This window comes from Dreissena polymorpha, chromosome 9 (genome assembly GCF_020536995.1).
Source record: "Dreissena polymorpha isolate Duluth1 chromosome 9, UMN_Dpol_1.0, whole genome shotgun sequence".
In the NCBI taxonomy this organism is placed as follows: domain Eukaryota; kingdom Metazoa; phylum Mollusca; class Bivalvia; order Myida; family Dreissenidae; genus Dreissena; species Dreissena polymorpha.
Window position 1 is genome coordinate 51101628 of NC_068363.1, and position 16804 is coordinate 51118431.

The 16804-nt window shown below is 33.5% G+C and overlaps 1 protein-coding gene across 1 annotated transcript; it reads left to right on the forward strand.

Moving 5' to 3' along the window:
* Positions 1-14968: 14968 nt before the first annotated feature.
* Positions 14969-16542, forward strand: LOC127846035 (pro-epidermal growth factor-like). Its single transcript, XM_052377213.1, has 3 exons — positions 14969-15425; positions 15898-16150; positions 16372-16542. The coding sequence occupies exons 1-3, from the start codon at positions 15118-15120 to the stop codon at positions 16540-16542; spliced, it is 732 nt and encodes a 243-aa protein (XP_052233173.1). The 5' UTR covers positions 14969-15117.
* Positions 16543-16804: the final 262 nt, after the last annotated feature.

Consider the following 16804-nt stretch of genomic DNA (forward strand, 5'->3'; position numbering starts at 1 on the left):
TTTGTTTTCTACTTTAATTAAGCATGATATTAGCATGTTTCCGTTTGTGTTGCCTTTCTAGAAGTATCTGTTCTCAGATAAGAGACCGTTCATATTTGCAGCATTTGTAATGACTCGACTTTTATACATCGTTGTTATGGATGAAAACGAAGTCAGATTAGCATATTGTTGTTTGCACCTTATTATATAGACATTTAAAGTGTCCTTATGTGTAAAATTCTAGAGAACTAATAACTGATCAAGATAAATATCAAATTAATTTAACACAAACACCAATACACATACACACACATATGCCAACAAGTGAAATTTGCATACACAATATTGAAAGACTAATTGCTTGCTTAATATGTTTGTCTTATTCATAACCAGAATATAATACCGTTAGCATTTATCAATTACAGGATATTGGACGCTTGCCTACACAAAATAACAAACAAAACAACCAAAAACAACATTGAAAAGGATTAAAACTGAGACAACCTCATGGGAACGGTCAATATTAAGCATTATGGATTTAATGCATGCTGAACCACTCACTGTAAGGTAACAAAGAACGCACCTCGTAAATATAATAAATATATTGCACTGCAATATAAATTACACTTTCAAGAATGCCAATTTTATTTTAAGTGCAATCCCATGTGTTTAATGTTCATCAGATAAACAGAATTGAATGTTTCGGAGGCATGATATTCGATTGAGGTACCAAATAGTAATACCGATTGACAGAAATATTGTATACCTCAATAAAAACAATAACGCAACTCAAATGATTGAATTCTGTAAAATTAGTAACTTTTTTATACTTAATCGTAGCATTGGCAGCGATAGTAAATCCCAACTCTTAACATGTAGAAACTCTAGCACCGTTGACTATGCATTATGCATATCCAGTGTATTAAAGGATATAATTAATTTGAAAATTCAATACTTTATGAATTATACTCAGCTGTTAACTCACCAATAACACTTACAATTAAAATGAAAACTTCTCAAATAAGAAACTGCAATAACACGCAACACAGAAACACCATAACAAAACTCAAACTATGGGACAGCTCCAAAGCAGATTATACTTATAATGAAAACTTTGATACTACAGCCGCAATCAAAATAGTAAACAGAATAGACCAGCTTATCGAGAACAACAACATAGACCAAAATAACATAAATAGCATCGTAAACGACATAACGCAACTATTCATTAAATGCTTACATGAATCGTTATGTACAATTCAACATGAAAACAAAAAAAACTGGACTTAAAAGCAAAACACATTTAAAAAACCTTGGTTCGACATCACATGACTTAATATAAGAAATAAATATCACTTTCCCAGAAAAATGTGTAACGTACATAATACACCCTATTGTAAAAGCAACAAAACAAAATAAAAAAGCACCCTTAAATCCTCATTTAACAAATATAACACTTCAAAAAATTCAAAATTAAGAACATTAAACCATGAACATATCAAACTATACTTGAAAACAATAAACCACTCGAAACAAAGTAAAAGTAACTAAACTGATGCACCATTAAATTATCTCTACAAATTCTTTAAAGAAATTTATTCGGAAAAACAGAAGATCAAAACACACCGGAGCAACAAATGAACCCGGAAAATGAATCTACACAACAAAACGACAATTACGAAATTAATGTACCGATTACCTCTGAGAAAATAACCAACGTCATTAAACAGCTAAAAAAACAACAAGTCCTCTGGGGCCGACAATATAATTAATGAAACAAGGGACACAATTGTCACAAAACCAGGTTTTCAATTAAAAAAAAAGTCTGATAAAGGGAGACAATTCAAAATGTGCATTGGTACTGATTGTTCCTAGTTACCCCCCTTGTGTCAAATTCAATCAATTTTTAGTCGTGGCGACCTTATATTTGGAGATATCGACCTAATTCTTTCGCACGACACACCGTTCAATGATTGTGAACAAATGTATCGATTAATATTAAAATCTCACAATGAATGACATAGTTATGGCCCGGACAAGATCATTTATGGCCATTTTTGACCTTTAAACTCAAAGTGTGATCTTAAAGTTGCAGATATCTACGTAATTCTTTCGCATGACACATCGTCCAATTATGGTAGGCAAATGTGCCAAATGATTTTAAAATCTCACAATAAACGGCATAGCTATGGCTCCGACAGGCTTGTTCCACCCGCCCGCCCGCCCGCCGCCCGCCCGCCCGCCGCCCGCCCGCCCGCCCGCCCGCCGACTTTCACCAATCTAATAACCAGTATTTTCCTTCGGAAAACCTGATTAATAAAATCCTGTTTCACAACCGTGTTGCCCATATATGGCAAATGATTCAATGGAATATTTGATAGCGGAATTATCCCAGAAAACTGGACGGTTGGCAAAATAAAACCCATCTATAAGAACAAAGGCAATCCCATTATCCCAGAAAACTACAGGCCATCTCACTGTTAAGCTGTTTCAGCAAGCTTTTCACGTGCATTCTTAGCAATAGATTGAACACACTTTCAGAAAATCATAACCTAATAAACGAACCCCAGTCTGGCTTCCGCAAAAAAAACCTCTCTACTACAGATAACATTTTCATACTCAAAATACTAATTGATAAAGCACATGCAAACAAAAAAAAACTTTACTGTTGCTTTGTTGACCTCAAACAAGCCTTTGGTTCTGTCTGGAGACAACGCCACTTATAGAAACTACAAAGTGATAAAACAAATGGTAAATGTTTGAATATAATATATGTATAATAATATGTAATCACAAGTAATAACAAGCCAAGGGCAAACTGCTTTCTTTGATTGCCTGGTTGTCGGAGTACGACAAGGCAAAAACATTAGCCCTTTCCTGTTTAGTATCTTCCTCAATGATTTGCACCAAAACCTAAATTCATGCGGGATAAATGGACTTAATAATGACATATCTGTCCAAGGTCTGCAAATATACTTGAACAATTTTCTACTACTCTTTACAGACGATAAAGTAATATTTAGTGATGACCACTCAGCTCTTCGAAACGCACTTAATATTTTCAAATCATACTGTGATTACTGGAGACTTAGCATTAATTTAAATAAGGCCCAAATAATGATCATTGGAAAAGGTAACACAAGGAGAAATGTTACAAATAAATTTAAAATTGGAAAAACAAGCTAAACACCTTCATATAAAATATATATGGAGAAACTGGCCTCACACCTATAACAATTGATATGCAAACGATCTCAAAATTTATAGCTTTATAATTCGAAGCTTGATCCAACTGCTCCGCACTTACCGGCTAACCGAAGCTAAGTGTATTTTGTATTGTTTACAACAAGCAAAGCTTCCTTATTTGCCATTTTAACGTAGTTGTAGCAACAGGTGCTGTTAACGAGGGAAACTTCAAAAACAAAAACACAAGAGTGACGACCCTTTATAGCATTGTTTTGATAAAGTAAGAAATCCCTTATAAAATCTTCTAAATCTTTTCTTGTCTGTCTTCAAATAAACTAATTAAATGGAAAGCATACTGAAAATTGTCATTACACTTTTTCTTCTCAACTTGTTAAAATCCCCCAACAAAGTTGTTATTAAAAATAATTTCAACTCTCATCTACTCACACAAATGCACTCCCCTGATAAAAAGTCTACTGAAATAAGCCTGGTCCTCGAACTCCGAGATGGCCATGTAGTTTCTATGGAAAAAGTGTTACATGGAAAAAATAAGCACTGTCTTAAATGTGGTCTGCCAAATCTGTCTATTTCTTTCTTTAACCATAGTGACAGCCTCCCACTCTCTAATTATTTCTCGGTAATTAGCCACCTGGACAGCCCCGGTCAAACCCAAAGCAAAACAACAACATCATAAAACTAAATTCATTTTCCAACCTTTTAAAAGTATTAGCCTAAATTTCCAATCACTTAAAAATACTAAAACAGAACCAGACCTCCTTATAGAATCTACCTGCCCTGATGTAGTTATTGGAACGGAAAACTGGCTTGATCTAACTGTCTCGTCATCTCAATTTCCCTGATAGATTCACAGTATAGAGGAGAAACCGAGAGCCAAACAGGAAAGGCCAATGCCATGGCGGAGTCCTTGTTGCTGTAAAAAAATCCAAATCAAAAAGGCCAAATCCAAAAAGAGCAGCGCCAAGCATATTGGTAATACATTGAAAACCTCATATTTGACATCCCAATCTCAGAACAAGATAACCCATCACACTCTAAAATTAAAAAAAACAACATATTTTCATATATAAAAACTAAAAAAACCTAAACGCTAGAGCATACCTCCTCATAAAGAAAATGGTTTCTAACTCGGAACCACAAAATAAAGCTAATATCCTCAACAGACAATTCCAAGATGCCTTCCCACCGATCATCTCTGAAGTTTATCCTGACAAAGGTCCCAGCCCTCATCCATCCATGCCAGGTGTCAACATCACAGACAATGTAATTACAAAACAATTACAAAACCTTAAAATCCAAAAAGGCTCAGGTCCAGATAAATACCCTGCAGAGTACTAAAGGAATGCAGTACAGAAATATCCGAAATCCTGACTCTAATCTTTAAACAGTCCCTGTCCCTTGGAAAAATCCCATCTGATTGGGAGCATGCAAATGTATGCCCAGTGTATGAAAAAGGAGACAAACGTAATGCTATACATTACAGACCAATATCACTTACATGCATTTACTGTAAATTACTTGTACATGTCATCGCTAGCTCTTTCATGTCCGATCGGGATAAAAATAATATTTTATATGACCTCCATTACGGGTTAAGATCTTCCCGTTCTTGTGAAACACAAGTGAGATCATTCCTCCAAAACCTAACACAATCAAATAATCAAGGTATACAAACTGACATCATTATTATGAATTTTGCTGAATCATTCCATAAAGTACCCCCAGCACTTCTTATACAAACTAAACTACTATGGAATTAATTCTTATTCTTTCTTCTGGATATCTGACTTCCTAAATAATAGAACCCAGACTGTTGTCATGGAGGGAACCATGTCAGACAAGGTAGCTGTAACCTTCGAAGTCACAGAGGGCACTGCCTTTGGGCCCTCTTATTTCTGATCTACATAAATGACTTTGCTGATTATATAAAATATAGCACTCAAGGACTTTTTTCAGATGATAGCATCATCAATAAAAATATAAACAACGGTATTTTCATGTTCCTACCGGTAACACGCTATCAACGTACAAATTTCATACATCAAAGCCCTTACAAATAAAACTCCTGTTCTATAAAATGGAACTTAAATTTAAAAAAAACTATCTGTTGAAGACACAAACTAATCGAAGTTTTAAGTGACTTCCTTTTCAAAATTTGTTATATCACAATTCAAGTTTTTTTTTATCGGAGCATTCTATTTCGTGCCATAGTTAATAAATCATATCGTAAGGATGTAACAGCCCTATACTTCTTATTGCTTTATATATGTTCTCCATAATATTTCTTAGAACGTGGGCTTGGGGAAACGCAATATAATTATATTTATATTTCAATTTCATCATTGGGTTTTTTCACCATAAAAACATAAATATGTTAAGGCAATATTATGCATGAAAAGCACAATTTTCCCGAGGAATACATCCGGTTTCCATCATAGGTTCATTTCATGTAAGTAACTTACCACGATTTTATCGTGGAGGAGTACACCGTAGAAATCGATTAGTGTAATTTCGGATTCTTTTGTTTTTGTTCAAGCAGAATGATAAGTGGAATATTTTTCGGATGCGCATAAGTTCGAACATAAGGACATCAAAGGTTTTTGTTTAAATTCAAAGATGATTTTAAAGGAGTCCGATAGACTCCCCTGACACAAAAACAAGGAGTCCGAGTCCCATTTTAAGGAGTCTCGAACACCCGGACTCCCGTTAGTGTCGAACGCTGATACTGTTGCCATTTAAAAAAGATAATTCATTCTGCACTATCGGTTGACAGTACAACAAGGGAAGTCAATGAAGTTGAGAAGTTAATATATCTCTTTAAATTAACTGAATAAACATGTGTTATTGTCAAAGTGTCTGCAGGGAGTAGCTAGTATTAAATTATATTGTTTTTGGAAGTATGGACACGAAAAAAGACGTTGAATTAAATACACCAGTAGTGACATTTATCATCTGTTTGGTTCAATAATTATTGAATATTTCTGATTTTCATGACAGGTTCAATAGTTTTAATTATTCATCTTAATAACTGTTTCAAACAAAAAAGTTTACCATCAAAATTTGTTTCAAGTTATTTCTTAACAAATTAGTATCTATTCACTGATACTAATTATTTTAATTATTTATAAAAAAAAGTGTTCAACACAATGAGGCTGTCAAGGCATTAGTAATACTTTTATGGTCATGCCTTTACAAAAAAATAATTGTGAAGACAGGAGTTCTATGTGGAATCAAGTTATTTTCCGATAGTAACAGTGTGCATTAGACATGTGACATTGAAAGTTGCCTTAAAGGAGTTGATTTACATTTATATGGAACTGTGGATACAAGGTAGTCTGGCTGGGAGTCTAGATTTGGTGGAGACAGATCTAAATCTGGAATAGGCAATTGTTTTGGTCCTAAACTCACATGACGAATGTTTTGCTAATAAATTTGTCAAATGAAACTAGAATTTGCATAAGCTTGAGATTATGTGCCTCTGTTTGATGTGGCTGTAAAAGTATTTTAAAGGGAATCAAACGGTGATGTACCTTAGAATTAAATGGTAGGATAACACAAACAAAAGATTGGGTGATTAGGCAAAGGCTGTAGGACATTTGAAAATGAACCATTGAATATAAACAAAAAAGCGTCGGAAACTTGTTTTATTGATGTGTCTGAAATGCGTTTTTTGATATTTTGTGGATGTTTGTTTGTGTGTTAAAAAATGAAAAGTAAGCTGCAAAATGGTTCTAATTTTCTTCCTTAAATAATGGAATCATTTAGCAGTTTAGAAAAATGACAATCTTGGTTTCAGGATTGATTTTGGTTAATAGTTCATTAAGCAGCTAATGATAGTTCTGCAATCCTAAATTATGATAAGACAAAATTTGAAAAGTGCATGTCTGAAAATTTGATCGATGTAATGTTTGAAGTTTGTTTTTTAACGATCTGTATTGATATGTATTGATTCAACTTTGTTGACTTAATTAACAAAGTTGACAAATTAACCTGTTTGAAAGGTCTACACTTTGTTTGCGAAAGGAATGACTGATTTAAAGTTTCGAAAAGTATTGACTGGAACACTAATGTTAACATTACTGCGATCATTATTAAAATAAAACTAAATGGAAAATAAGCTACAAAGGCACAGAAGACTTACTTAGATCAAAGCGTAATGTAAATATATTGTTCTAACAACAATCAACAGAAGCGTCATGTAAGATGATTGAGTATTCAGTACCTGAATTTCTTAACTGATGAAAATATGCAGTTTAAAGTACACGATCTTTATTAGTAAGATTAGTGTTTTTCAGTAATTATTGATCATTCATACGTTGTTTTATTTAAAATAGCCAATGCTAAGGTATGATGTGTGTATATTGATAAGCAGAAAAAACATGCCAATAAAGAATGCATTATTAATGACTACGTTAACAGTTTTTTAAGGGAGTATATAGTATCTTGCTAAAAAAGCAAGACAAATAACAGTTTGATAAATAAAAAAGTAGAAGAAAATTTAAGAAAGAGTTGTACTAAAACATTTATGAAATAAGGTTCAAAATTTACAAGTAGTTTTCACCTGTATAGCAAAAATCTCATGAATGAACAAAACATATATTCTCTTGGGAGAAGAATTTGCACAATTGTAAGTCTGCAATTGTGTCAGTGTTGACTCAAACGTGGTTGTTATAAATTTCAATTCAGTGAAGTTTAACAAATGATATGTATAGTACCATTATACGACACTCAATGAATTGTATGTAACATTCCTGTTTCACTGTTGTATATTGGTGTATGATTGCAACCTCTTTGACGCCAAGAACCTCCAGCTAGATATTGAAGCTGGTGGTCGATGGGAGCAGGACTGGTTGATTAAATTGCACTCTATGCAACATCCTCAGCATTATATCAAACAAGAAACCCCATAATCGTATCATGTAAATTACATGATCACATCATTGAACACGTAAATCATGCCACATATCTAGGCCTCACACTTCAAAGTCACCTCAAATAATATAAATACATTAACTCAATCACTAATAATGAAAACCATGCACTAGGATTTCTTCGCCGCTACCTAAAAATAGGCTCATCAAAAGTAAAAGATCATGCTTACAAAGCAATAGTTAGGCCTTAACTAGAATATTCGTCCAGTGTCTGGGACCCACATTGAAAAGCTAAAATAAATCAACTGGACAAAGTACAAAGAGGTGGGGCCAGATTCGTAACAAACAGATACCACAAGTCCACAACACCAGATCAGTAACTAATATGATAGACACCCTAAAATGGCCCCTGCCTTGAAACACGCAGAACAAAATTTCGTCTCATGATATATAAAATTATCTACCACATAGTTGCCATAACTCCTGCTGATGATCTCCTTGTTCCTGTCGACCGCCGATCCAGACTCAGCCGTAACCAATGTTTTAGACCCATACAAACTTCAAAAGTCTCTTATAAATTCTCTAGCCAAGATCAGTAATACAATTGAATTCACTACCTTCCCACAAACATGGGGCGGCCACAGTAAAAGTATTCAAAACCCTTACTCCTGTGGCAGTCATTGTCCCCCTTATCCACCTGTAAACACTTACAATGTAAATAATTTTAAACTTACACCCTACTGAGCACCTTTTGTACTGTTTTCACCCCTTAACCCTTTGCCTGCCGTACGCGACCACAGCCCGCGATAAGCTTTATCTCTATCTACTGCCAGTCGCGACCTCAGGTCGTTTTAGGGGGTTTCCGTGTTCTGTTGCCTCGATTGAGATTTACTAGTGGAATTTTACTATGACCTGTTTACAATTCCATTCCTAAATGCTTGTCACGTGATCTGCAACGTCATTTCATCTAAAATATTAGCCAATAATTGTTTATACGTTGAACAAAATCCAAAACAAACAAAAGGAAAGTCAAAAGTCAAAATGTCGAACCGTCAAATGAATCTTGATGATGTTCTCAATCAATTGTGGACGGAAAGCGATAGTAAGGACGAAATGATGGATAATATTGACGAAGATGATGTGTGAGAAGATGTTTAAATGAGTGCTTATGTTGTTTATGAAATTAATCTAGAACAATCTGTGCGTGACAAGGATTTTCCAAGTGACACAGAAAATAGCTGGTCGAATGTTGAAACTCCACCTGTTGTTATGGAATTTGGTAGCCATGTAGGCTTGAATGCCGAAGATATTCCCAAGGATATAACACCTTTGAGTATGTTCAATGTGTTGTTTGATGAAAGCATGTGGCAAAATATGGTGACACAAACAAATAAATATGCACAGTCAAGAAGACAAAGTGCACACAGTCTTAATATAAAGAAGTGAAACTCCAGCTGCTGGAGTAGTATTGAATTATTATTATAAACAATTAGTAGGTCCTTTATTTAAGGCAAGTGACCGATTGCCAAAACAGTACAAAACAGGACAATACAGCAAAATACAAAACAACATAAACACAAATAAGAATAAAGCTGGGGTCACCGCCTTGGAACGGTCAATGCAAAGCATTGGGGGTTTAAACCGGTTTTGGAGCGCTCAACCTCACACTTGGCCTAGCAATATTCATAATACATGTACGTGTAAATAAAATTTAACCTCATAGCATTGTAACTAAAATTAAACAATAATAAAAGGGAATTAAAACGCATTCAATTTAATTACCATTTAATTACTCAATGGTATTAAAGAGCAACAGAGTTACAACTTTTTGAGGAACGATGGAATGAAACTATGAACAAGTGTCAACTACATTCCTTCCTTGTAGAAACATATTTAAGAATATAGCATCATGAAGTTTATATTTCAGATCATCATCGCACAAATACAGGAAGAAGCAGCAATAATGGGTGTAAAAGTTCCATATTACATTGCTTGGTTGTTTATGTACGGCTAAAAAATAAATCAAACAAGAAACGCCTGTCACAGAGAAAATAAAAATAAAATTATAAACTCAATGACCTATGCATGTAGATTACAACTTGGAAAGTTGGTCGTATAACGTCACAAAAATCCATGTACCCAGGAACAGAGAAAGAGTTATGACGTAATTGACGCGCGAAAACAAAATGACGTGAACAAAATCCAGGGGCAGTACTGTAAAGTTAAAATAAAAATATTAATGGGGCGGTACTGCAAAATTTAACTACTAATAAAACAAGTTTAGGTGATTAAATATTAAGAATCAAATGTATAAAAAATAGTAATTCCATTAAAGCGACATTATTGGAATCAAACAGTAAATAGGTGTTTTGACAACTGACGACAGAAATGATTTGATGTAAGATGTGTGTCTAAATGTAGTTTTCATGCAGATTTGTGCATACGACACAAAGACACAATTATGCTCAAATGTGAAAAATGCCCATAATATCTAATAATTCCAAATTTTAAGCGAAGAAAGATATAGTGAATCAAAAACCATCAAGCACGTGTTTTTAAGTATATCAGCAGCATATCCTTTTGATAAAAACGAGTTAATTAAATTGAAAAGTTTAATATGAACATTTGGTTTAACATATTTTAATTTGCGGACACGCTTCAAAACAAGCCAAACAGCAGACTGACCAGGTGGGTGGATACAACTGTTGATGAAATGAAAGTGTTCATGTCACTCGTGCTTCTCGGCGAATTGTAAGGAAACCATCATTAGAAGTTTATTGGTCTACACATGAAAACATTGAAACGCCATTCTTTAAAAACCATGTCAAAAACAGGTTTCTTCTTATACCGTCAAGTTTCCATATTGTTGACAATGATAGTGATGACAAATCCGACGGACTTAATAAATTCCGACCCTTCATCAAAATGATCACAGACAATTTTCAGAAGTATTCGCTAGAGCGGGATTTGAGCTTTGATGAGGGTACATGTCCATTCAAGGAAAGAGTTCAATTCAGGGTATATAATCCCCAGAAACCAAATAAATTTGGAATGAAACTGTTTGAACTGTGTGAGGCATCGTCTGGGTATTGTGTCGGTATTGACATCTACCACGGAAATACAGACTTTGCTACAAATGTCGAAACATTGGAGGATGAAACCGAAGATGGTCATGCCACTTCCCACTACATTGACGTTACGCAAACGTTCAAAATAGTTCTTGGAATGATGGCACAAACGGGTACACTGACCAAAGGGCACCATGTTTACATGGACTATTAATATACGTCTCCAGAATTGTATGATGTGCTTTTATCATATGATACGTATGCAAATAAACCTGAAACATGCAATTTTAAACTTATGTTATCAATATGTACCCCATGTAAATAATTATTATTATGTATATATGAACAATTATGTCCTCTGTATTTAAGTCATTATGTTTATTTGCTCTTTCTTCTTAATGGTAATGTCGACTTATGATTTGAAATTGAAAAAATACATTATATTTCTTTTTTTTTGATTGTTGATTGTTTTTGTACTGTTTGTTTTTTCGTCAAATTTAACAATAGTAATAATATCTTTCCCTAACTCACGAACAATTCCTTTTAAGCAAACCACTGTAATCCGTCTCTAATTATGCCCGAAAGGTTACAAAATACGTGAATGAAATGATCAAATCACCTATTTACTAAACTGTTACACACGTGTAAAACCACATGATATACATTAGGGTGTCGTTTAATTGAGAACAATGGTTAAAATACATTACAGTGGTAAATCGATGAAAAACGGGTTACATTATACTAGATTAACAAAGAACTTCGTAACCACAGTTAAAATAAATTGTGATCTCTTACATCTAAACACCCTTCATTCGAAAATTTGGTCCAAATAACTATTAAACATAACAAAGTTTAGTCACTATAATTCTTCATGTTTATGTTTTCACCTTGTCCTTCTGAACGTTGTAATTTACCGTTTTTTCCTGTAAATAACGTAACTTTCTTATTATGTTATATAACCTGTGTTCGCACATTCTATTCACATATCGTGAAAATGTGCATCTTGAAATAAGCGAAAAAAAAGGTATAATGTATTCCAAACTTTCGCGGGAACAGTGTGCATTCTGAAGAAAGTTTTACATGTTATGTTCATATCGATATTAACAAAGACCTTTCCAGCTAACATGTCAGGTTACGATACTTAAAATAATTCAATAATGACACATGTTAATACATAATGCGACAGGATACATAGATATATCTAATACAATTGTTGGTACGAGGCTTATGAGTATTATGAAAATACATGGTTATAAGAAGGCGTGATGATCAGTTCTAAATGTTTGTCTCATTGGAATATTTTGATGTGGATTTAAAGTTACAAAGATGCAGGTTTTTTATATACCGATATAATAATAATACTCGAACATCTTGACTGGCTAAAGTCATTTATGTTTTTTTTTGATGTTGTTGATTTTTTTCCCATATAAAAGATGGGTTTTTCTTTCTATTAAAGACAATTGTACGAAAATCAGAACAAATAATTGTACAATGCTTTGAATCGATAAACAAACGTATAATAAGTCGGAAATATCATGTATAAAGTTGGAAAAAATCCGATGGGAAAAAACGAAAAATCACATTGACAAATAAAATATCAAATGAAAAAAAAAGCAAAAAATCACATTGAAAGACCAACTATGCTGATAGATTTTAAACTGAAAAAAACAACAACGCATTTTTAACTCATACTTAACCTCAAAGAGGCAAATCTTATCAAAAAGGTACTTAAGTTTGCGATATTTTGCTTTCGCAATGTGTTTTGTACGGTGAACGTTCATGAATCGAAAAACATGAAAAACATATAATAATATGCATAGTACAAAATACATATTTATGTTCCTTTTTAAGTGTGGAACATTTCAGTATAGGGGCGTGGGGATGGTCATACAAGCAGTGTGAATCCCTGGCACTGTTACATCTGGAAGTTCAACATATTTTTTAAAAGCCAAGAGTCGAGCTATCTTTGTTCAAATTTTATTTTATTTCAATTGTGAGGCTATTTTGCAATAATGGTTTTACTGTAAAACATGTTATAAAAGCATTCCAACGGGTTTCAATTTACATTTTCTGACACGACATTTGCACAAAACGTTCTGCAAGGAAGTTATTTTAGAATATGTTATTTGATCGTTAAGTTATAATGCAAATTAAAATGGGTTTCTAAATTAGTCTAAAAACGTATTCATTGATAATGATTGTAGATGATTTACATATTTGAAGACCAAAGCATGTGGTTATAGAACACTTCGACATAAATCAAGTCACTGGGGAGGGACATGTGTGTTGTTTATGGACTTTTAACATTATAATCGGGCCATAGAATAATTTGAGGTTTGTTATTTCCATTTACATTGAAGCAAATTTATGTATTGCCCCCATTCAAGCATTGATTTCACTGACATGAATAAATTTGAGATGAATTAAACGACGTCCCAAGAATCCTTTCAATCGAAAGAGGGTGATAAGATATACATTTTATCAAATCCATAAGTAATGTAAGGTAAATCTTCAAATTCAGTGAAAACAGAGAGTAATATTTAAGTACATCACGTCATTAAAGTTGTATTTCAAGTAGATTGGAATGAATATAGAATTTGTATTTGAATTTATACTTTTGGAAACTTTACTTGTTTTTTTGAAACCATGAACCAGTTCATGGTCGGACAAAATCAACGAAAAAACTTACGTTTTTTTCTATAGATAATATAGTTAATGCAAATATTTACTGTAATAATTATGTGAATAGCGATAAGCATTATTTAAATTAAGCCGAACTTTTTTCTCAGAACGTTTTTTTTTCGCATATCGCTTGACATTATATATTGTTTATTTCAATATCTTTATGAAGTAATACTATTCGGTTCAAATGTGGTGCCCCTTACTATTAGATTACTTATAAAACATGTACATTCGATATAGTGCGAACGCGAGATTGGCTTCGGGCGGCGTCGGAATCAAAAAGTAGTCTACATGATCTGCCCGAAGCCAATATCGCTTTCGTCGTAAATGTTCGGATATCGTCGCGGGAAATTCACATGGAATATAATTCCAAACAAAAATATTTAAAGAGAAACATTTGGTATCTCGTTAACTTTATGTTACAAGATCACATCTAGCATTGATATTTTAGCAATTGATATAAATAAACAAAGGTTTTTTAATTGTTATTTTACGAAATATTTTACGAAATATGCGTTGTAATGCAGTTATAATGGGGCATTAATAACCATAAAAGAAACTTGAGTTAAAGCAAATCAATTTATTACACTTTTATGTAGTTAATGATAGACGTCAACATTCTTTTATGATATTCATGTCAACTGTCCCATAGATTTAACTTTAATAACTGCATACAAATAATGTTGAAAGTATGATACCTATCTTTTTAAGTGAAACGAGAAGCTAAAATGTGTTTTTAATTAAAAACAGAATTCAAGTTCATTAAAACCATTGACTGTGCTATAAAATAGTTAACTCTTCGCTCTTATATTAATAGTTTAGCCACTAATTCTTATATTTCGCAAAACGAATGATGTGGTTAAGTTTAAATGGTATTAATAATACAAGAACGTTCGAACCACATTCTTCCCCATACAACAGAACCTCGCCAATTTTATCTTAACAAACAACGCTTTCTGTGTGGACTAAGTTAACTTCGTCGCACTCAGAAGGCCCGATACAAACAACCATGTACTAGTTATAACCATAGTCTATTTGGAATTCATACTTTGTTTAAAGAAGCTAGATTTATAGAATCGTTTGTATGCGTATACTTTTATCACGAAAGAATGCCTCATCTGTATAACGTTTGTTGGACATATTTTACAGATACCTTGTCAACGGGGTATCTGGTTCTTGGATCAATTACGGGAGGTCCTTCTTATAATAGGACAAAAGTTTACGCATTGCCGATTGAGACGGCGGCTGGCAATACAACCATTCACACAACACCTGAAAAGTCTTTCTTTTTCAATAACTTCCTAGAACAACCAATGGCCATCGACGTCGATTACGCTCGAAAACAGCTGTACATTTATAACCGCTACTCAGCGACTCTTCAAAAGCTGAATTTTTATCCCGAGAACGGATTCCAAAACGACATAGCAATCCCTCTGCATCAGGGACTTTCTAGGAGTAATGTGAAGATTGCTTTAGATTGGATTTCAAACAATATTTACTGGACCGATCCAGCGTTTAGATGGATCGCATTACAGTCCTTGAACACGTATGGACATTACCGAATCCTTGTTTATGATAACGTCGAGAGGCCTACTGGAATTGCTGTAGATCCGACTCACAAGTTAGTTGCTTTTATATCATTTCGTTATTGCACGATCTAATTGCGAATTTAATGTTGAATACAATATGGTTTTCATTTTGAAGAAATTGTATTATAGGCAGGAACAGGTAAGTAAGAAAGCTAAATATTTTGAATCACTATGTATAATTAAACTATTGAAATATTGTTTTCTTATAACCTAATTCATATCAAAGTAAACCATTTTTTCTAGAATATGCATTGCGCATTTTATTCAATTTCTCAAAAACGCTTGAATTTTTTTGGGGGATGAACTAAAGCAATATGTGCAGAATTTTGTGTCTGCTTATAGCGTCATTTTGAATTATAATTTAAGCATACAGCAGTTACCTCATATTGGCCCTTGCAAGACACAGTTTCCGTTATAAAAAAGCTTTTTTTCTATTGAATAGATATAATGTTTATGTATACTTCGAGTTTTGTTCAAACGCATTAGCGTATCTTTACCCTCAAGATATTTGTTTTGGAGCGACGTTGGATCATTACCGAAGATTGAACGTTCCTCCCTCAGCGGAACCGGTCGTAAAACCATTTTGTCTCAGGGCATAGCCTATCCAATAGCCCTTGATGTCGACATTGCATCATCGAAGCTGTACTGGGTTGACTCCATACGCGACTCTGTGGAGCGATCAAATTTAGATGGAAAAGAACGCTCGACTGTCAAAAGAATGACGCACACTACATTTTCAGATATAGAAGTTTTTTTTGTAAGTATGTGTTTATATCTATATACAGTATTCCTTTGTTATTTAAATATATGTATGTAGTCAGGACTATCAAGACTATGCAAACTGCACAAGATAATTCAATAGTATTCAGCATGTTCCATTAATTTCTTTCTGAATTGTTGGTTTTTGGTTAATATCTCATTCATACACATGTGCGGTATACATGATGGTCATATGTTTTGAACTGAACGGTATTTTAGGACGTTGTGTTTGCAACGGATTTTGATTCAAGCTTGGGAGGAAAAGTGCGTCTTTTTAACAAGGACACTGGCATAGACGACAAAGGCTGGCCTGTTTTTCAATCAACCAACTCAGAAATAACATGTGTGAATTTCTATGCACCACAGCCTACGATAACAGGTTTACCATAATGCATGCAATACTTTTTTGTACTTAATTAGACGTTAATACATGATTATGTATATAGATTATTCTCATTTTCAATAAGATATTCAATGTTAACAATTTATATACTAATAATGACAGGAAAACGATTTTCACATCCTCTTAATATAAATTGGTTTTAGTATTGTAGCAGGAATAATTTACGTAAATTTACTAGGACAAAATGTAGAATTTTTGGTATATTTAAACGTTTTAGATATAAACTATTTCAAATATTTGCTAACTGTG

What these genes read in the sequence shown, in the direction of transcription:
- LOC127846035 (XM_052377213.1), top strand. Translation starts at nt 15,118, where the DNA reads ATGGCCATCGACGTCGATTACGCTCGAAAACAGCTGTACATTTATAAC. An exon ending in GCTGTAGATCCGACTCACAA is followed by an intron (nt 15,426 to 15,897) that starts GTTAGTTGCTTT and finishes TTTACCCTCAAG; the next exon opens with ATATTTGTTTTGGAGCGACG. An exon ending in CAGATATAGAAGTTTTTTTT is followed by an intron (nt 16,151 to 16,371) that starts GTAAGTATGTGT and finishes ACGGTATTTTAG; the next exon opens with GACGTTGTGTTTGCAACGGA.